We start from the raw sequence: 22,032 nt of genomic DNA, 5'->3' as shown, positions 1-22,032 counted from the left end.
GACCACTCTGAACGGCGGGGAGAAGAGGTCATCGGAACACAGTTTGCTGACTCTGAAATCTCCTTGAAGGCGCTTAGGAGTTCGGTTCTCTTCATTTGTCTTGGAAAGCTGTGTGTTTCTCAGGGGGCCTGAGGCTTTCATCATTTCAAGGGAAAAACAAATGAGCCCTTGCCTTTGCAAGAACCCAGGTTGAGATTTAAAAAGGAAAGGACAAGGGCTGAAGGGAGGATGGCAAAACTGAGATTCCAATTTGAAGGCTGCTTGCTTCTAGCCTCATCCCCTCACGGACCACTCATGGGGTGCCTACTCGGGACGGTGCTAGGGGCTAAGGGAGGGAAGCAGACGGGCCAGAGAGCCCACTCGCAGGAGCGCGGGGTGCAGTACCCATACAGACCACAGCCATGCCAAGCAGAGAGTGCCGAGTACCCCGACGTGATGTAGTGCAGCGGGGCTCAAACTGGCCAGAGTGGCTCCAGCCAAGAAGACTTCCTGGAGGACGTGGTACTTGATCTGACCCTCGAAGGATGCTTTCTTTACTTTTTAAGATTTTATTTATTTGTCAGAGGCAGAGAGAGACCGTGCACAAGCAGGGGGAGCTGCAGGCAGAGGGAGGAAGCAGGCTCCCCGTGGAGCAGGGAACCCGATGCGGAACTCGATCCCAGGACCCTGGGATCATGACCTGAGTCGAAGGCAGACGCTTCACCTACTGAGCCACCCAGGCGTCCCCGAAGGATGGTTTCGATTTGGAAAAAGGGAACTGGAAGAAAAGAGACAGACCCAGAACTCAGTAAGGTTTCCTCAGCCTCAGGATTCCTTTGGCTCCTAAAACGGCTTCTGAACCCAAACCCTAGGCCAAAGCCAGGAGAGCACACTGGCAGTACTGGTGCTTCTACAGCACTAAACATTTCCTTCTGAGCTCTCCCCGGGCCAGCCTCCCCAGGCGGGAAAGCACGCAGTGACAGGCTTCCTGGAGCCACGGTGCTGGGCACTTGCTGGGGGAAAAGGCTCCTCCCCAGCTCCCCAGCCACACACCCTACAGCCCCAGGGCCACGGAGCTCTCCCTTTCTAGGCATGGAGAAGGGCTCCCTTCCTTTGACTAATGACGGTGGCAGGCAGGCACAGGACATTCCCGGAGTGGGAATGTTCCTGGGATGCCGTCCGGGGGGAAGAAGGCTAGTAATGTTTTTCTTGCAAAGGTTGGGTTTCTTCTAACACTAATATTTGTTTTAGAGCTGTTGTCAACTACAGAACGGATCAGTGGACGTAGGAGTTACAGCACAAGGTGACCGAAGCGGCTGGTCTTTATGGGCTGACAGACAGTAAACCATGGCTGTCTGCTCGCTGAAACTCTGCCTAGATTCCTGCAAAGCCCGCACTGGGACCCTGGGTGGATTCCTTCCTTTCCGAGACTCGGGTTTCAGGAACACTTTTGTGCATGGCCCTCCAGAGCCCCACTGTGAAGGATTTTTATGTCCTTTCGATTTAGGAGAGAGTGCGAGGTTTTCGGGCTCTAGGGCATCTATCAGCGTAACTTCCAAAGGAAAAGGGTGAGGAGACTAGTGTTTGATAAACGCCACAATGGAGCTGATTGTTCTTCCTCCGGGAGGGAGACAAGAGCCAGTGCAAGGACTTAGCGAGATGCAGGCAGCACGACGGGGACCCTCCCTCAGCCAGCCCTCATCCTCAGGCTGATGGCAACCCCCACCACACATCACCAGGCCGGCTCCGGAGCGCTTGCACGGAACACTCCAGACAGCTGTCCCCTGCAGGCACCTGGGCTGCAGCAGTCAGCCCACCTGGCCCTGCCCACTCGGAGCACTCCTGCTGTTCCAAGTCTTACTGTTCCACGGCTCCTTTGCTAATAGAACGGGAACGAGGGTGTGCGAGGTTGAGTCAAGCGGAGTCCTTTGTAAAGGGACACTTCACAAAGCCCATCACCATCAGCTGTCACTCAGCCCCACCGACCATCCACCAGAGGTGAGCGGATCTGCATTTGCACCCTGCCTCCCCAGTACACGGGGGTCTCGTCCCGGTCCCCCTGGGCGGGGCCACCTGGCAGGCATGGCACCTGCTGCTGTTCTGTCTTCACCCCACTCCTCCCTGGTGTGCATCTCACTCTGGGCCGTCAAGTGCCACCCCCGGGGAGAGCCATCAGCCTCCTGTCCCACACGCCGGCCTGTTGTCACGTTCCAGTTCCCACGAACAGCCACACAGGCAAGAGACCGCCAGGTTTTCACAACCCTGGGACTAGGGGTTTGGGTGATGATTTTTTTTTAAAAACCCCTCTTTTCAGGGAGCTGTGTGGAGTCTTGCCTGCCTTCTCTCCTTTCTCCTGATTCGGTAACCTTGAAAGACCCCCTGACGCCGGGAGGAGGACCCGGTCCCTTCGCTGAAGAAACGCCTCGGGTAGTGGGGCGCAGCGGCCGCCGAGGCTCCAGCGAGGGCCACGTCCCGCTCCCGCCCGGGGCCGGGGGTGGCCGGGGCCCGCAGCCTACCTGCGACAACACGTTCTCCTGGTTGTCCGCCTCGTTCTGCAGCGTCTCGTCCTCCGTGGGCGCCACCGTCGGCGCGTCCGGGGGCTCGCTCGTCCCGGCGGGGGGCACGCTGGGCCCCCACTGGACCCCGGCCACAACCAGAGCGCCGCAGACGACCAGCAGCAGAGGCTTGGCCATGGGGGACGCGGGCAGAGGGGCTGCGCCCGGGGGAGAGCTGCGGGCTGGGGCTGCGGGCTGGCACTGAGGCGCGAGGGCGGCGCGGCCCGGGAGTGGCCGCTCAGAGCGCCTGCTGACGCTGGGCGCGGCTGAGCGCGGCAGGAGGGTGCGCCCCCGAGCCCCGGCTCATGTCCTCCCCGGCGCGAGCGGCCGCGACTGTGCGGCCCCGGCCGAGAGCGGGGCGCAGGGTGGGGGGGCGGGGAGGCGGCGGCACCGGGAGCGAGCGCGGCGTCGGCGCGAGGGCTCAGGTGGCAGGCGGGGGGCCGAGCGCGCGGGGCGCTGGGGGGCGGGGGCGGGGCGGCGCGGAGGGAGGAGGGAGGGAGCGAGCGAGGAAGGGGGAGGGGAGGGGAGGGGCAGGGGCGGGGCCTCCATTGTGCGGGCGGCCGGAGTGCGGCTCGGAGGCGCGCGGACCGGACCGGCCCGCCCCGCCCGGCCCCGCTCGCCACCCGCTGCGGCCCCCGCGCGGCGTCCCCGAAGATTGGGGTCCCTGTGCCGTTCTGGCCGGGAGCCGCGCGCCCCCTGAGCTGGAGGCAGGCACCGGGCGCTCGCTCCGGGCCCGAGCCCCTCTCCTCGGCGTGCTCCTTTTATTGCACCCGGGGGAGAAGGAGCTTTGCTCTCGGCGCCTCTGTTCCCGGACTCGGCTCGCGGCGAGAGCTCTGGCAGCTTTGAACTTAGCGCCACTGGTGGCTCGCCGGCCGGCCGCAGCTGCACAAGCTGGCAATACCTCCACCCAGAGGACGGCTGTTGAACTCCCTGCCGGAGTGTGTCCTGACTGTGTAACTATTAAGTACGAAGACCGTGGCTGTGAATCTCCGACGCTCTGCGTGTCCTCGTGGGCGAAGCTACTGCCCGAGAATCCAGTGACTGTCCCAGGAACCAGCTCCTACTATCTTCCTGCTTTGGGACGGGTCTCAGAGTCTCTGTCGCTAGATAATCCCCAGGAGGGCGTCCACTTTGAACGGTGTGCGATTATGTTACAGGGTCCCTTAATTAGTGCCCCTTTTATGAACCTACTGTAAAGATTAATAATGTGTGAATCCGAGGAAAGACACTGTGCCTTCCGGGACAACTGTCACCCAGAAAATATTGAGCAGAGCCAGACCCCTTCAAAGATGGGAAAGGTGTTATTATGAATCTGGGGAGATACGAACATCTTGCCTCTCACACTAAGGGAGGAGCGTTGTAATAATCAGTGATAAACTAAGCAGACTTCAGCTCATGTAAATGATGATCATGGACACGCGTATAATGATAGTCTTTGTTAATATGCTTTATTTGTTTATTTTTTAATCCAGTTCTTGAACAAAAATCCAAGGTTCTGGATGTCTGGGCTTGTGGAAATGTCTCTCACACAAACACACACGTACACACGCAAAGTACTCTATGGGAGTTATCGAATCGTTTCTGAAACTAGATGGGAGTAAACATCTATAAAATATCGTTTTTAAATCCAATTAAAATAAGTGTCGAATGTTGGCTAAGTGCAAGACAACAAGCTAGGTTGCTAGGTATTTAATGGGAAGATAAGCATATCCGAGTTTTCCAGGAGTGGGTGGGAGGGAGGAGCTAAGCAGAACCAGGGCTCAAATTTTAAGTCCGGGTGAGAGCATTTCCCAAGGGCATTAGAGGAGGTAGAGGTCCCTTCTAGCGGGAAGAGCAGGACTTCATGGGATGAGGGGAAGGCTTCAACAGAGCAGATGGTAGGTCAACAGGAGGTAGGCAATAAAGAGACGTCACTGTGGGCAGAGACAGCAGCCTGAGAGTGGATGTTTAGATCTCAGACCTGCGCACACTTCTCAGGGAAGCCTTTCCTGACTCCAGCACCAGGGTGATTCCCCTGCAGTATGCTCTCATGGTAACTTGAACCCTTTCCTCACGGAATTATGGGAATTCCATCTTTCTTCTACTTTCTGGGTGGCTTCAGCAATGCCTGTCTTCTCCACTGGAATGTAACGTCCGCAAGGGCAGGGCTTTTGTCTGGTTCTGTTCACCGTTACATTTCCAGTGCCTGGAACCAAGGAGACGCTCCGGCAAACTGGTTGGGTGAATGGGAACCACAGTAGTCCCGTTGGATATATCCCATCTACTTACATAAAGACCATCTTTGTATCCACTAATGGGTGTCTGACTGCAAGGAACAGAAACTCAACAATGGCTTAATCAAATATGAATTTATTTTTCTCTCACTCTAAGAAGACTGGAAGTTGGCCATTTTACATTTAGTTCAGCAGCTCAGTGATGTCATCAAGGACCCAAGCTCTTTGCATTTTCCCATCTATTATTCTTAGGGTATTGGCTTTTTTACTTCATCATAAGTGGTTGAAGGCAGTCCTAGCTTACCCCTTTGCCATTCTCTTCTACCAGACCTTCCAAGTCCCCAGTCTCTCTTGCAGCTAGGGGCAGCCACGTGATTCAGTTCTGGCCAATAGAATAAAATAAATCTGCAGAGTCTAGAAAAGATATTTTGCCTCCTGATAAAGGAAACAAATAAGAGAGAGGAGCTTTCTGGTGCCCCCATTTCCTGTGTTTGATTGTGGTCATGGTGCCTGGAGCAGTGGCAGCCCTCTCACGACCATGAGGCCTTTCTCCTATTGAACTGAAATAGATCTCCGGGGCGCGTGGGTGTCTCAGTCAGTTAAGCATCTGCCTTCAGCCCAGGTCATGATCCAGGGATCAAGCCCCAGGTTGGGCTCCCTGCTCAGCCAGGAACCTGCTTCTCCCTCTCCCTCTGCCCCTCCCCTGTTTGTGCTCTCTCTCTCTCACTCTCTCTCTAATTGAATGAAATCTTTAAAAAAAAAAAAAAAAGGAAAGAAATAGGTCTCCTTTTAAAACTTTGTTTTAAAGTTCAGTCCTATGGTCCTACACAGAACGTGTCTAAGACCTTTCCAGAAAGAGAGTTTTTCTTTCACTTAAAGATAGAAATCAAGTACCTTCTAAATCTCCTCTTTCTCGAGCTAACTACACCCACTGTCACCTTCTATCTCCATTTTATTCACCTGTTTCTCAGACCACATGGTCTTTCAGACTTACCATTATTCTGGTTACTTTTTCTCTAGAGAGGCCCCAGTTTTGAGTAGATGTTAGGGCATATTGAAACCATTTTTTCTCTTTTTCCAACCACTGTTATTTTATTAATGTAGCCCAAGATTGACTTTGCTTTTTTGGCATTTACATTGCACCAATGATTCACATTAATTTGTTTTTTTTAATGTAGTTTTTTCCTTTTTTTTTAACATGAATTTATACTGGTTTCCTCCATCCTGTGCTTTCCAGCTATATTCTTTTTCTTCCTTTTTTTTTTAATCCAAGTACAGGCCTTTACATTTTTTCCCCACTGATTATTATGATGCTTTTGGCCCATCTTTTCATCCTGTTGAAATATTGCTGCTTTTGCCCTTGTCCAAGTTTTCCAAATTAAATAAGCATGGTTTCTGTCTTAATTCAAATCATTAATTTTAATAAGTCATATTCATTCGAATAGGGCCAGATTCTAGAGTGCTAGGCCCAGAATGGGAAAAGTATTTCCTTATTGCTATTAACCCTTTTGGTGTGTGCTTGTTCAAGTAGTCAGAGGTGTTCGTGTCTACCCTCCACGTCTTCAGCATGTCTACAAGCATTTCTCGAGAGACTTTTATCACCTACCTTTCAGAAACCAAGATGCACTGCCCGTGGCATCCTCCCACCTGCCGGTCTGATCGCCTGATCTGAAGATCCTACAGAGAGCTCGGTTTGGCTTTAGAACATCCAAGCTGACGTACTATAAATTCCTCGCATCCTTTGCTCAGCACCTAGATTCTACTTCACTTGATCCTTCGCATATTGGTGCAAAATAGGTATTGCTCTCCCCATTTAACAGATGAAATCATTGAGGCATTGAGACAATGAGATGTATGATGGCTACTCTGTACAGAGTGTTTACCCTGCACCAGGCATGATTTGATGTTCAAAATACCCCTTAGGCAGGTAGTGTCGCCCCCTTCTGCAAATGAGAAAGCAGGCTCGAAAATGGACATGCTTCTCGTACAAATGTTCAGAGAACAGGGTCTTAGAAAGCCCCGAACGTGCCACTTCAGCCACCTGAGACCCAGGGCCTTTACCAGCCAGCAGGTTGCCGGGTGCTGGGGATCCCTCAGCTGCTGCATCCACCAGGCCTCCCCAGCCAACTTCACTTCTGGCAAAAGCATCTGTTTTCCAGTTTATCTGGGAGGCTCTTGGCTTTGCTCTGAAATGTCTGCCTGCAGAAAACCAAGGCTTCATTTGCCAGGTGGGGCTGGGGTGGCTATAAGTGACCTGCCACCTTAGTGGGTAATTTAGCAAAGGCACCTGCCCCACACAGCAGCAGCATCAAAGGGCAGCGCAAAATCCCACGGGCAACATCATTCTGCCATCCCCCTGCCCTGGCTCACTGCGGTGTGGGAGCCCTGCCAGGGAGCTGCCATAAAATGCTGGAAGGAGATGATGGAAAGCCCGGCTGAAAATGAGGTCTTTTCCCCCCGTTCACCCTGCTTTGCTGCTTTCTTGGCTTCTGATTTTGTCTTTGATCTTCGACGGTTTCTCTCTTCTTTAATTCCGTTTAACTCATTATGGCACACGTGTTAGGAGTCAGGTGCTCTGTGTCCCGAGGGACACATGAAGACGAAGAAGACAAGACCTCTGCCTTTGGGGGCTCCTATTCTAAAGATTATAAATGTGCGATCCTGAGGAAGCACACAAAGGAGCTTTTCTCCCCCTCAAGATATTTTAGTAAGGAAAAATGGTTTTCTTCACTGCGGGAAAGATGGGAGCGTGTCTTGTAGGCAGGGAGGAGTCACGAGAGGGTTCGGGCCAGGAGGAGAGTGCCGTAGTCAGCTGTGGAGATGAGATGAACAGCCGTAGATGAGATGAGATGCCGTAGTCAGCTGTGGAGATGAGATGTGAAGAGTAGAAGGCAGAGAGGACGGCAGGAGGCACTGCTCTCCGTTTGCAGACCACCTGGCCTCCCAGCGTGGCCCTGCCTGACCCCGCGTCCTGTGCTGGATGGGTCACTGCTCTGACTCAGAGGGGAGCACCCCTGCCTTCTGTGACTTGTGGTGACCCAGGGAGAGGGATGGGTGACACGGGCCCTTTGCCTCCCCACGGGATTTCCCAGCGCTGCTCCATGGCCCAACTCCAGGGGATACCACTCCCATCAGAGTCCCTGTGAATGGACCCCCACCCCCGAGAATCATGCAGGCACACCCCCCAACCAGGACAAGTCAGGAACACTGCAGACAGACAGCCCCTGGCTTCCTACCCACCGTGATCTCTCCTGCCTTCTCTCATCCCCCGTCCTCCCCCTCTCTCCTCCTCCCTCCCTCTCCTCCCTAGTTCTGAGTCCTCCAGGCTCACAAATAGAGCGGTTCTGACACAGACTATGTGTGTGGTGCAGGGTGCCTTCTCCGAGCGTTCACACGCCTCCCCTGCCTCTCACAGACACCTGATGTCACTGTCGTAGTTCTGCTTCGGGGCGCCTGGGGGCTCAGGCGGTTACCTGTCCGACTCATGATCTCAGCTCAGGTCTTGATCTCAGAGCTGTGCGTTCAAGCCCTGCGTTGGTCTCCACACTGGGTATGGAGCCTTCTTAAAATAATAACAATAACAATAATAATAATAATAATAATAATTCAGCTTCAGTGGGGAGCTTTTACAGGCAAATATTCCCCATAGAGGTAACTCATTGCTTTAAGTCTATAATAGGAAATAAATAACTGGTAACAGATTTTGCTAGGGAAGTAACAGGAAAGACACTGGGAAGTTAAAAAGACTTGTTATGGGACAACCCTGGAGAGGGGGACATGGAGAAAGGGAAGGCCTGGTCCATGCTTTACCACCTGTTATACTAGAAATGAGGTCTAAGGCAAGATGAAACCAGAGAGGGAGACAAACCATAAGAGACTCTTAATCATAAGAAACAAATTGAGGGGGGCGCCTGGGTGGCTCAGTCGGTTAAGCAGCTGCCTTCAACTCAGGTCATGATCCTGGGGTCCTGGGATCGAGCCCCACGTCCGGCTCCCTGCTCAGCAGAGAGCCTGCTTCTCCCTCTCCTTCTGCCTGCCACTCTGCCTACTTGTGCTCTCTATCTGTCGAATAAATAAATAAAATCTTTAAAAAAAAAAAGAAACAAATTGAGGGTTGCTGGAGGTGGGTGGAGGGCTGGGGTAAATGGGGGATGGGCATTAAGGGGAGCACGTGATGTAAGGAGCACTGGGTGTTGTATAAAACTGATGAATTACTGAACTCTACCTCTGAAACTAGTAATACACTGGATGTTAATTGAATTTAAATAAATTAAAAAAAAAAAAGAAATGAGGTCTAAGGACTCAAATTTGTTCCTGATCATTAGGAATGAATAGAAGCTGGTTCAATAGAGACCCAGAGAGGAGTATGCCAACTTGGGGAATGCAATCAGAGCAGGAGCACGGGGGTTACAGGGAAGGAAGAGGAGGAGAAGTATGAGAGGCGGGACTAGAGGTCAGACCACAAGAGGCCTCTACACTATGCTGGGAGTCTGGATTTGAAGTCGAAGGCTGTGGGGAGACAGGGAGACACCAGGACTGTCAAAAGCAAGGGAGTGGAATAATTACCCTCGAGTTCCAGTAGATGGTCACAGCCGCTGCAGTGTTGAGAATGGACTGGAGGGTCCGACTGAAGTAGGGAGGCCCATTGGGAGGCTGATGTGGAAATACAGTATGAGATGGGAAGGCTCTGATCCAGGTAGTGAAGCAGAGAGAAGGGGCAGGTGCGAGAACAATGGGGCTTGGAGACTCTCTGGATATGGGGGTGACAGAAGGAGGGGATATTAGTAAGAATCTTTAGTTGTAAGTAACAAAGCAAAGGAAAGGGGTGGGGAAGGAGACTGATTATAAGGATCTAGGGGTATCTCACAGAACCCAAGGCTTCGGTGTCACTGGGGTCCATACAATAGACAGAAGGTGCCCAGGCCCTAGGTACTTGAAGAAAGTAAGGCTTTCTCCTTCTCGGGCCAACTCCAAACGCCCAGGGAAGGGGATCCCATCCAACATAGATCAGGTGCCCAATCCTGAACTAGTCACAGAAGGTGAGTGTGGAGGGGGGTAGGTCACTTTGTAGAAACTTACTTAACATAAATTCATCATCTTATAGAAAAGCAAAAATATCTCCTTATAAGAGACAATCCAAATTATCCTGCATAAAAGAGAGAGAGAGAGAGAGAGAATCCAAATTAGTATCTAGGAATATCCTAGGCAACTCTTCTGTGTGTCCACATCCCTAGGAGATAGATATCTTTTCCAGCTTGGCATGAAACTAGTCCAGATGTGACTTCTCACCATCCGGGGCAACAGGTTAAATGGTAGCCCGTAGCTCTGAGCTCGTTGTAGATACGTCACGTGGTCGGATAGCCACTGAAAATGTTCAATCCATACATGTTCTCTTTAGGATGCTTTTTTCCCTTCACTGGGGCGCATGAACAGCATTTAATTCTAGCCTCATCAGGCAGCCTGGAGCCATGGGGAGCCTGGGCTTTGGGGTCAGACAGATGGGCTATGAAATCTGGCCTTTTCATACTTACGAGTGACCTAGGGCAAGTCACTTCCCATCTGTGAGCCTTGGTCTCTTCATTCTAACATGGGGGTCATATAAATACCATCCTTTGCTTACTATGTGCTCAGCAATGTTCCTTTCTTTACCCTTACAGGAATGAACGCACCCCCAATTCCAAAGCTAAAAATAATGAGGAATATAAAGATCACAGGTGGCTTATTAAAGGTCTTCGTTTTAGCATTGAGAGGAAACCCAGACACGGATCCAAAGGTGAAGGTTTACTTGGGAGCAGGAAAGGTGATTCTAGCCTGAGCTTTGTAGGGCCTTCAGAAGCACAGACCTGGGTTAATACTAATTCTGCTACCTATCTGGTGGGTGATCCTGGGCAAGTTTTTCTCTTCGAAACCTTACTTTTCTAATATCACTAGGTTGTTGTGGAGATCAGAGATACATAAAAAGGGGCGCCGGGGTGGCTCAGGCGTTAAGCGTCTGCCTTTGGCTCAGGTCATGATCCTAGGGTCCTGGGATCGAGCCCTGCATCGGGCTCCCTGCTCGGCGGGAAGCCTGCTTCTCCCTCTCCCACTCCCCCTGCTTGTGTTCCCTCTCTGGCTGTCTCTGTCTCTGTCAAATAAATAAAATTAAAAAAAAAAAAAAGACCTGACCCATTGCTTGCCATGCTCACAAATAGGAGCAAATTAAATGTTGAATGACTGATAACATGGTCATCATGGATTAAATGTTGGGATATTATTATTCCCGATTCTGATTCACCATGGGAATTTAGTAGAAACTCTGTGCCTCAATTTCCTTATCTGAGAAAGAAAACTATCATTTTTTAATCTCTGTTCCTTCTACCCGGCGATAGTGATTTAGGTAAGCAGTTTTTCCCTTTTTGGGGGGTTTGCTTTGCTCCAGGGACTAACGTCTGAACAGGTAACTTTCTAAAGCTTGAGCAGCTCCTGCGGTGTGTCCTCAGACACGGGGCTCTGGAGGCGGCTGGCGGCCCCCTTGCTGTTGTTGGCAGGACAGCCCAGGCTCAGCTGGAGGCTGCAGCTACCCTTGAATAGGGCTGGGGGTGAGGGTGCAGATGGGTCAGGGAGGGCTTCTCGCGAAGGACCGACAGCAGAGCCCGGAGCTAGGCAGTGAGCAGAGCGAGGCTGCCACAGGCATCCCTGGCCTGATGCGGAGTCCCCTGGAAAACCCAAGAGACCCCTCCCTCCAGACAGGAGGAAACCCAGCTCTGTGCTCTGAGAGCCAACCGTCCCATCCAAGGAGAGAGACACCTAAAGTAGTAGCAACGCGATTGGGACAGAGCAGCATCGCCGCAGAGTTCCAACTCCCGTGACTTTCTCCCGCTTCCTCTAAATAATTACTTTCTTCCATTTGAAAACCCAATTCGGGGCGCCTGGGTGCCTTAGTCGGTTAAGCATCTGACTCTTGATTTCGGCTCAGGTCATAATCTCAGGGTCGTGGGATCGAGCCCCGCATTAGGCTCCATGCTGAGTGTGGAGCCTGCTTGAAATTCTCTTTCTCCTTCTCCCTCTGCCCCCGCCACCCTCCCCCATCTCTTAAAAAAAGAAGAGGAAGAAGAAGAAGAAGAAGAAGAAGAAGAAGAAGAAGAAGAAGAAGAAGAAGAAGAAGAAAGAAGGAAAGAAAGAAAACCCAATTCAAGCTTGTTTCAATTAACCTTGGAGCTCCCCCACCCCCTCCTCCATCCATCCATCATTCCTGACCATCCTTCAACCCATTGATAGCACCCAGCTTTCCTCCCATTCTTCTTCTTCTTCTATTTTTTTTTTAAGATTTATTTATTTATTTGTCAGAGAGAGAGAGAGAGAGCACAAGCAGGGGAGTGGGAGAAGGAGAAGTAGACCCCCTGCTGAGCAGGGAGCCCGATGAGGGACTTGATCCCACGAACCCGGGATCATGACCTGAGCCAAAGGCAGGCGCTTAACCGACTGAGCCACCCAGGCGCCCCACCTCCCATTCTTGCAAGGAGAAAGCCACTCAGAGCTGTTATCTCGGTGGTAAGTGTGGCTCCTGGACAACCGTGCACTGTTCATGTTTTTCATTCCTTCACAGGAGATTTTTCAGTGTCTGAGCTTCACTTCCTTCTGACCTAGAATTGTGTGTCCAGCGACAGGCTGCCTTTGCATAACTCCAGGGGGACCATACTGTGTAAATGTGTGTCCCCCTGAGGTTCAGGATGGTTTGAGCACCGACTATGGCCGGTGCAAAAATCTCATGTTGTCCTCACAACCATCCTGTGCTGTACGTGGTGTTAATCCCGGGCTGCAGGCGAGGAATCGGAGATAGGGAGATTCCCTGACCTTCCCAAGGACAACAGTGCACAACTAGTTAGTAGCAAGGTAGCTTCGATCTCATGTCTGTCTGACTCCAAGCTCATGCTGTTCGTCATAACCAACACACATGCTCCAACATTTAACCTTTAAAACTCAACTTCAGCTTCTCACCCACACGCAACCTCTCCTTCTGGAATTCCGTATGCAAGGCTCCCCAACCACGTGCAGGCCAAGTGGCACATCTATGGAAAAGCAACTGGCTGTGGCTGTGAGAAGTCCCATCAGGAGACGTGGCACCCAGTCCCAATGCTCCTGCGGTGGGTGTGAACGCCGGAAGTCAATGACCTCTCGAGGGAATCCTGGGCCTCAGTTTTGCCCATCTGCCAATAGAAGTGGTTGGACTGAGTGGTTTCCAGGTTGGTCTCTTGCAGCCCAAACATTCTGGATTCCTCGGTCCAAGCAGCTTGATTTATTGATCCTTCTCTAGTGTGTTCTGAAATGCAGCTGGCTTGAATGTCACCGCCCAGAGAAAATAGTCATTTTGTGTGTCTCTGCAAGGCCATGCGTCACTCTAGAAAGTGTTCAATATTTAGGAGGTGAGCAGGGTAGACATTCGGTGCGTTGCATGGCACATTCCTCAACACCTGTGCATCCAGGGTTTCCTCAAATTATAACATGGTGGTTGCATAACCATCACATGCACCTTGAAGGTAGGTGGGAGAGGGGTGATGAGCCTCAGGGCCGCCCCAGGGCTTGCTGGCTGGTCTGGGCAGCAGTGGGTCACTCACTGTGAGCATGCATCCTGGCCCCGGGCAGCAGGTCCTGGCTCTAGATCTCCCACCATCTCACTCTGGGATGGGGACAAGCCAAGCAGGGAGGGCAGTGTTCACAGCAACACCACTTCTCGGGTGATTTAGATGTACTGTCACGAATTCTCAAGGCATTGCTGGGAGGCCGGTGTGGTTCTCTCTATTGTAGAGATGAGAACACAGAAACTCAGACAGTGGAAGTGACTAGAACAAGGTCACAGAGTCTAGATTGGAACTCGGGGCTTATTGATTCAAAGCCAGGACTCTGAAACACCAAACTGCATTCAGGCTTTCGTAGGAAAGTCAAAAGGAAGAGTCTAAATAAAAAAGTGAATTAATTTAAGATCTATTTAAAGAAAAGGGTTAAGTCAGTCTAGGTGATATGACAAAAACCATGAAGTGGGGACCTTCACGAATGTCTGAGGTTTGGGGAGCCCTGAATCAGATAATATGCTCCCATGTTCACTGGTTCCATGCGGACAGAGCGGGACCATGGCCTTCCTGAGCATCTGGCACTGTGTCTCCAACTCTTGGGCATTTGGAGCCCTTTGAATGGGGAAAAGAAACAAATTGTTTACAGAAGCCTTATCTCCCTGCGCATCCAAGACTTTGCTGTCAGGTATCCGTCAACATACCCCTTGAGAGAAGGGCCTAAGTCATAGGTTGCAAGGTGATTGGCCAAAGATGTATTTAGTTAGGCCCGCACAGTGATTGCTTGTTAATTTCTGAATTTGAATGTCTTTAGGGAGGGCACACAATCCAGTTTGCACAGACCTCACTTCTCCACCTGATACCATCCTTGGTAACTCCAAGGGCATGTGAGCCTGTGACCTCAGGTTTAAGGCCTTACCTTCCCCAAGATTAAAATCCTCAGGGGTGGATTTCAGGGCGTAGAGCCCCCAGGAGCCACCAGCAGCTCGGATGTCTGTGGCACAGTGAGTCTCTGATGCTTGCTGGGTTCTGTACCAGCCCTGCAGGAGACCAAGTCGGGACAGGAACCCAGGCCAGGGGGTGGCCACAGAAGGTCACAGCTTTTTATGGTCCTCTAGTAGCTCAGTGGCAGCTTTGTGATGTTCAGCCTGGGAGTAGAGTGACACCTGCTGTCTGGTGTCCCTCTTCAAACACAGCAATTTCTAGTCTCCATCCTCAAACCAGCTGCTCCTCCTCCCCCGGCTCCCCTGGGACCGGACTGCAAACATCATGGCCATCGGTCACTGACAAGGTCATGGGTCCTCGACAATGCTTTCTTCTCTCTCTGCTCCCACAACCCATCTGTCGCCAAGGTCTATCAGTTTGACTTGGGCTGATTTTATGTATCTTGCCCCTTCTTGTCACTGCGTCTTTGGGGCTCATAAGTTCATCTCTGTTTTCTTAGATGGGAGACCCTCTGATGGCATGGATGATGTTATACTTGTTTTTTTTCCCTCAACAGGGGTCTAGTACATTCTGTGTATTTTGGTTGCTCATTAAATGCTTGCTAATTTGTTGGTTGACTTTTTCTCTCAAAATGAGGCTATTTCCCCCCTTTATTTTCACTTCTTTATTATTTTTTCCTCTCTTTCAATCTGTCTGTGACCCAGAATGTTTCTTTTTGCGTTTTCTATTTTTTCCTCCCCACTTAAACTCTCAGGTAACTAAGTGTGGCTGTGAGTATTGCGTTTCAGGTCTAGGCACTCTTGAGGCTAAGAGACTGTGCTATTCTAGAATATATGAAGATCATGTAACAAATGGAGATAGTGTGTCCCCTAAACACTCTCTGGGCTATGTCACTGGACTTCTTATAGACATAGGGTAACCTTGACTAGAGTGAGTCCAAAGCGGATGAAAGAAAGATCTTTAATTACTACAGACAGAAAGGGTATTTAATTTAATAATGTTACACAGGGGCCCATAGCAGCCATATTCCTCCTCAGTTCATTTTTTTCTAGGATTCTCTTTATCTAGATGTTGTCCCCAAAGTGCCACAGCCAGAAGACTAGGCTCACAAAATTCAGCAGTAACAAAGGACTATACAAAGACATGAACTCCCCAGGTGGTAGACTGAAGATGTCCCTCCCCCTTTACATCTTCATCCCTGGAAACTGTAAGTGTTACCTTATTTGGAAAAAGAGCTTTTGAGATGTTTTCAAGGATCTTGGGTTGAGGAGATTATCCTGGATTATCCAAGTGGGCCCCAAACGCCATCTCAAATGTCCTTGTGGGAGAGAGGCAGAGGAAGAATTGATACACACAGAGGAGAAAGAGAGGAGGAGCAGAGAGAGATTTAAAGTTGCGGACTTTGAAAATCGGAGAAAGGCAAGGAATACCAGCATCCACTAAAAGTTGAAAGAGACAGGGAACAGATTCTCCCCTGGAGCCTCTGGAGGGGGTGCAGCCTTCTCAACACCTTGATGTGGGTCCAGTGAAACTGATTTCGGACATCTGGTCTCCAGAGCTGTGAGAGACTAAATTCCTGTTGTGCTAAGCCACCAAGTTTGGGGTGATTTGTTACAGAAGCCACAGGAAAGTAATACACCACACCAGTAAGAAGACAGGCCGTTCCATGATGACAGGTAACCACGGGGGGGCATTGGCAGAGCCCGTTGGAAGAAAGAAACGTATCATTACTGTTTTGGTTGTTAACGACCCTGACATTCAAAGTAGAAATGAGCAACTTTAGACAGAGGCTAAATGATAGTTGTGCCTCTGGCAGGAAAGGCGCTGATAAAGAGGTGTCCTGCCCAGACTCATGTAGAGCAAGAACAGCATGGGACACTCAGAAGAGGATCAGCCAGGCTAGACAGCGCTGCTAAAAAAGGGAAATCGAGGGGCGCCCGGGTGACTCAGTCGGTTAAGTGTCCGACTCCTGATTTCAGCTCAGGTTGTGATCTCAGGATTCTGAGATCAAGCCCCCCATTAGGCTCTGCGCTGAGCTTAGCCCGCTGAAGATTCTCTCCCTCTCCCTCTCTCTCTGCCCCTCCCCCTGCTTGTGCTCGCTCTCTCGCGCTCTCTCTCTCTCATAAATAAATAAATAAATAAATAAATAAATAAATAAATAAATAAAAATAAATAAATAAGGGAAATTGAAATTGTTCCAGAATAGACCCAAGCCTCTTAGGCATGCTTGGCTAACGATTTTTCCACTTTCTTTATAAGGAAAATGTTGAAGTTAATACATAAAAAGGCAAATGTTAAGCGATTGTTATTTTATGCCTAACTAATTGTAACAAGTCGTCCTTCACCCTCATTTGCTGAGCTGAGTTCAGTTACTTGGAATTAGTCCTCGTGCTGGTTTCGTAATCTCCTGAGGTAAAGCCCTCCTCCCAATATTGTTATGGATAATGCTGGTCCCGGTGGTACCTGAGGATCCAATTTAGGTCTGTCGCTGAGGTGGTTGTGCTCTGGTTGGACAGCCGGAGGAACAGTGCCTCTTCCAGAATACTGGCTTCACAAGACTCTCGTTTCGGGGTGGGCGGGCAATCCAGTTGGTAAAGCAAGAGTGGGAGGCTGATGGTTTCCATCAAAGCAGAACTAAGGGAAGCTCCTTTTCTCTAAAAGGAAAACATGAGATCCAAAATGTAGGAACCTGCCCTACTTAAGTGGCAATAGGAGGATGATTCCCTCTCCTGGCAGGAACGGGGTAACGGACAGCAGACTTGCGCTCCCAATGTAGAGAACCCCAAAAATTGGACGAAGTGTAAGAAGCAACTGCTGAGGTCATGGCGCACCAGGCAGCATGGAACTGTGATCCCTGAGAGAAAGGAAGCAAGCAAGGTGAGTCCTACAATTATTAACACAGTTTCCTGCCTGGAGGCACTTTCTAGAACGTGGTGCAGAGGTGGGAAACCCAAGAAGATCCCCGCAGTCTCACCGAGCTGAGGAGACAGAGTTCAGGCAGGTGAAGGTGGTGCAGATATGCAAAGCAGAGTACCAGAGAAAAGGGAGATAAAAAGAGAACGATTCAGAAATCTTAAGGTTTCCTCTGGAAACCGCGGCTGAACACTGAGCTGTACGTGTGTAGAATAAAACTCCATGGAGCCTATGCAAATAAAATTCTGAGAGAAGGAGCAGTGACTGGAAATATATGATGAGCAATTCTCAGAGCTCCCATAGGATGGGCAGATGTTCAATTTCTCACCGTTCAGAGTGGAGGACCTCTTCCAACACCCATGCGTTCAGTAGAGATCCCAAGATTGTTATGCTTTTGTTTTAGGGCTACATGGGACCAGAGTAAAGGCAGTGTCATGTTGCAGCGGGCTCACATCGTTTTTGAGAGCCAATCGTGCACATCTCTTCCCAGCTACACCTTCAGGGACATTGTATGGGTGACTGGACATCCGCCATTATGGAATATTTACACCAAGGAAATCAGCGTACATGACATACACTACAAATCAGGCTTTTATTTTCCCCTAGAGCATTGGTAAACGGTTACCAGCATACTTGTGGTATCATAGAAAAATACTTGGTCTTTGTCCCTGGTTCCTAGCCCAGAGCTCCTAAAACCATTGGAATTTCCTGAGTGATAAGGGTAATAGAGCGCCTTTTGTTCTAATGAGGTGCCTATTGACAAGCCCCTAGACAGCTTCAGGATGAGGGCTGGTTGCCAGAAAGATCAAGCCTTGATTGGAAGCTTAGGACTTTTAGTCCCACTGCCCAACCTCTGGGGAAGGGAAATGGACTGGAGATTATTAAGTAAGTCACCAATGACCAGTGATTTAATCAGCTGTGCCTACATAATGAAACTTCCATAAAAACCCCTAAACAATGGGGTTTCAAGAGCTTCGGGGTTGGTGAACATATCAATGTGCTGGGAGGGTGGTGTGCCTCCCTCCCCCACTGGGCCCTGTACCTCTCCCTCTGCATCTCTACCATCTGGCTGTTCCTGACTTATATCTTTATAATAAACCACTAATAGTGAGTAAGGTGCTTTCCAGAGTTTTGTGTCTAGTCTAGCAAATTATGGAATCTGAAGGGGGGAGGTGTGGGAACCTCTGACTTTGGAGCCAAGTTGAACAGAAGGGTGGGTACCCTCAGGACCCAATCCTTACTGCTGGCGTCAGGAGCAAGGACATTCTGGTGGGACTGAGCCGTGAAACCTGTGGAGTCTGACACCATCTCCAGCTAGTTAGTGACAGAATTGAATAGCATTGTCGGACGTCAAGTTGACATCAGAATTGGTTGGTGTCAGAGGAAAAAAACCTCTCAATACCCCTGAGTAAAACCTATTCAAAGTCTACCCTAAAAAAGCTTAAAAACAATTCTCAAAAGATTCAAGGTGGTCTGAAAATAACTGCACCTGAACACAAAATTAAACTTTCTTAAAAAAAAAAAAAAAGGCATGGGTCACCTGGCTGGCTCAGGTGGTAGAGCGTGCCACTCTTGATCTCGGGATCATGAGTTTCAAGCCCACATTGGGTGTAGAGATTACTTAAAAATAAATCTTTAAAAAAATATATGTTCAGGGGCACCTGGGTGGCTCAGTTGGTTAAGTGTCTGCCTTCGGCTCAGGTCATGATCCCAGGGTCCTGGGATCGAGCCCCATATTGGGCTCCCTGCTCAGCAGGGAGCCTACTTCTCCTTCTCCCTCTGCAGTTCCCCCTGCTCGTCCTCTCTCTCTCTGTCAAATAAATAAATAAAATCTTTTAAAAAATACATATATATATGTATATGTTTAAGATTTAATGGAAAAATACATAGATTATCCCAAACAACAAACAAACAAATGAAGCAAGCCTTAAGAAGGTGTAATATGGGAGCACCTGGCTGGCTCAGTCTTAAAGCATGTGACTCTTGATCTCGCGGTTGTGAATTAGAGTCCCATGTTTGGTGTAGAGATTATTTAAAAGTAAAATCTTAAAAAAAAAAGTTTAATGTAAAATACGAATATAAGAAGAAAAATGAAAGACATAAAAGAATCAAGTGGACTCTCTAGAGCTGAAAAATACATTCACTGAATGGACTTAGAATATTAGAAATTATAGAAAAAGAGATCTGTAAACTTGAAGATAGCAACAGGAATGATCTAAATTGAACCTCAGAGGGGGAAAAGCTGGGAAAAAACACAAGTAGCCACAGTGACCTGTGGGATAATTTCAAGTGGCCTATTTTGTGTAATTGGAGTCATAGGGTGGAGAAGAAAAATATTTCAAAACACAGGAACTGAAAAACTTCCATTTTGATAAAAACTACAAACCTAATTATCTAAGGAACTAAATAAATCCCAAGTAAAATACACGCATCCCACACACAAAAACCACACAAAGGAATGTAATCATTAAATTGCTGGAAACCAGTAGAAAGGAGAAAATCTTAGAAGCAACCAGAAGAAAAAAAAAAAGGCACACTATATATAGCAAGGCAAAAGTAAGAATTTCTTGATTCTTATCAGAAAAAATGCAAGGGAGGAGACAATGGAAAGCACTCTTTCAAGTGCTGAAATTTATTTATTTATTTTTAAATATTTATTTATTTATTCCAGAGACAGAGACAGAGACAGAGAGAGAGCAGGGAGTGGGCGGGAAGGAGAGGGAGAGAGAGAATCTCAAGCGCATTGCAGGGCTTGATCCCAGGATCAAGATCATGAGATCTTGACTGGGGCAGAAAACAAGAGTCAGATGCTTAACCAGCTGAGCCACCCAGGCGTGCCTCAAAGTGCTGAAACTTTAAAAAGAAGAGCCTATCAACCTAGAATTCTATATCTGGCAAAAATACTCTTCAAAGATGAAGGCAAAATCAAGACATCTTTAGAGAATCAGAAGCTGAGAAAAGTTGTCACCAGCCGACCTGCATTAAAATAAACGCTGAAGGAAGCTCTTCAGACTGAAGAAAAACAATACCAGATGGAAAGGCAGATATACAAAAAGGAAATAAGTAATCAGGAAATGATAAGTAAGTAAATAAATAAATAAGAGTTTTTCTAATTTAAAAATATGTTTAGGGGCGCCTGGGTGGCTCAGTTGGTTAAGCATCTGCCTTCGGCTCGGGTAATGGTCTCAGGGTCCTGAGATCGAACCCCACGTTGGGCTCTCTGCTTGGCGGGGAACCTGCTTCTCCCTCCCTGCTCAGCAGGGAGCGTGTTTCCTCCCTCTCCCTGCCGCTCCCCCTGCTTGTCCTCTCTCTCTGTCAAATAAATAAATAAAATCTTTTAAAAAAATATGTTTAAATGTAATTGTTTAAAGCAAAAACTTCCAAAAAACAGTGTATTCTGAGGCTTATAACATTAAGTAGAATAGCATAAAGGATGCATAAAGGATGGGAGGGGAAATTTAAATATACTGTTGTTTCTTATATTATACCTGAGATTGTATAATATTTGGAAGTAAACGGTGATGAATTAAAAATATTATAAACTCTAAGGGGCGCCTGGGTGGCTCAGTCGTTAAGCGTCTGCCTTCAGCTCAGGTCCTGATCCCAGGATCCTGGGATCGAGCCCCGCATCGGGCTCCTTGCTCCGCGGGGGGGCCTGCTTCTCCCTCTCCCACTCCCCCTGCTTGTGTTCTCTCTCTTGCGGTCTCTCTCTCTGTCAAATAAATGAATAAAATCTTGAAAAATAAAAATAAAAATATAAGCTCTAAAGCAACCCCCTCCAAATAAGATTAAGAGGTATATAGCTAATGTTTTAGTTTCCTAGGGCTACCATAGCAAACTATTACAAACTAAATGGCTTAAAACAGCCAAAATTATTCTCTCACACTTCTAGAGACTAGAAGTCTGAATTCAAGGTGTCGGCCAGGCTAAGGTGACTGAAGGCTTTAGGGGAAAATCCTTTCTTGCCTCTTTCTAGCTTCTGGTGGTTGCGGGCACTTGTTGGCATTGTTGGTTTGTAGACATATCACTTCAATCCCTGCCTGCCTCATTTGGTGTTCTCCTGTGTCTGTGTGTCTCTGCTTTCTCTTCTTATAAGGACACCAGTCAATGGATTAAGACCCATCTTCACCCAGTAACACCTTATATGAACTATAGCTGCAAAGACCCTATTTCCGAATAAGGTCGCATTCTGATGTTCCAGTGAACATGAATTTTGGGGGACACTATTCAAAACCAGTACAGCTAATAAACCCAAAGTAGAGATTAAATGGAATTATAAAAATAATCAATAAATTACTTGATTATTGGAAAGTAGACAACCTCCCCAGGTGTGAAAAATAATCCAGTTAAATCTCTAGAGAGCTAAACTGGCCAACTATTCTTTTCATGCCCAGTTCAGGCATTTTAGTGAATGGAAGACATGGTTTATTTGTTTATATATTTATGCCTATTTCCGTTCCTTTTTTCCTTCCCTTTTTTCCACAGTGATCCATCTCTTACCCAAGCGACTCGTCAGAAGGTAACCCTATCCCCTGCTCAGGGTTCAGTCTTGATTGGCTTAAGCCACTCAGATTAGTCCCATGTCCATTGCCAGTTACTTACTTAGGGATGAGCATGTGGCACAGTTCCAGCCAATGAAATGTGGTGGGCACTACTAAGATTTTTCTGGGAAAAGTTATTCTCACTCCTACGGAGGACACACTAGGAGAGACAATCCCTTTTCTATCTGTGAATGTGGCCTTTGAGTACCATGTTTAGAACTCTTGTGGCCATATTACTACCAGAAGTTTCCAGAGAGGAGGAGTTGGAGCTTGGTGAATCATACATGGAACTTCCCAACTTCTGAACACTTTATTATAGGGCAAAGTACAAGTCCTTTTT

At 48.7% G+C, this 22,032-nt stretch overlaps 2 protein-coding genes and 1 long non-coding RNA gene across 6 annotated transcripts in view; 1 reads left to right on the top strand and 2 right to left on the bottom strand.

Moving 5' to 3' along the window:
* Positions 1-2,915, bottom strand: part of OLFML2B (olfactomedin like 2B) — a 36,323-nt gene extending 33,408 nt beyond the window's left edge. For 2 of the 4 annotated variants that reach the window (XM_036103522.2, XM_036103523.2), the window contains exon 1: positions 2,496-2,914. In XM_036103522.2, the coding sequence (XP_035959415.1) occupies positions 2,496-2,672 (177 nt within the window). In that variant the 5' untranslated portion in view covers positions 2,673-2,914. Of the gene's footprint in view, positions 1-2,495 lie in introns of all 4 variants that reach the window. The other 2 variants (XM_036103524.2, XM_036103525.2) reach the window with 2 other exon arrangements.
* Positions 2,916-7,473: 4,558 nt separating this feature from the next.
* LOC118542917 (uncharacterized) lies at positions 7,474-16,839 on the bottom strand. The gene is made up of 6 exons (XR_013449986.1): positions 16,702-16,839; positions 15,457-15,556; positions 9,827-9,893; positions 9,314-9,497; positions 8,167-8,309; positions 7,474-7,609 (listed from the first exon to the last, which is right to left on the bottom strand). It is a non-coding gene; the product is annotated as an uncharacterized LOC118542917 (long non-coding RNA).
* An 84-nt stretch (positions 16,840-16,923) lies between these two features.
* NOS1AP (nitric oxide synthase 1 adaptor protein) overlaps positions 16,924-22,032 on the top strand; it is a 288,491-nt gene continuing 283,382 nt past the window's right edge. Inside the window, exon 1 of the mRNA XM_078078430.1 lies at positions 16,924-17,115. The gene's annotated coding sequence lies outside the window, so the exon portion shown is untranslated. The remainder of the gene's footprint in view (positions 17,116-22,032) is intronic.

The sequence above is a fragment of the Halichoerus grypus genome, chromosome 7 (assembly GCF_964656455.1).
Source record: "Halichoerus grypus chromosome 7, mHalGry1.hap1.1, whole genome shotgun sequence".
Taxonomy (NCBI): Eukaryota; Metazoa; Chordata; class Mammalia; order Carnivora; family Phocidae; genus Halichoerus; species Halichoerus grypus.
The sequence above is the reverse complement of the archived record's forward strand: the minus strand, read 5'-3'. Positions and strand labels throughout refer to the sequence as shown.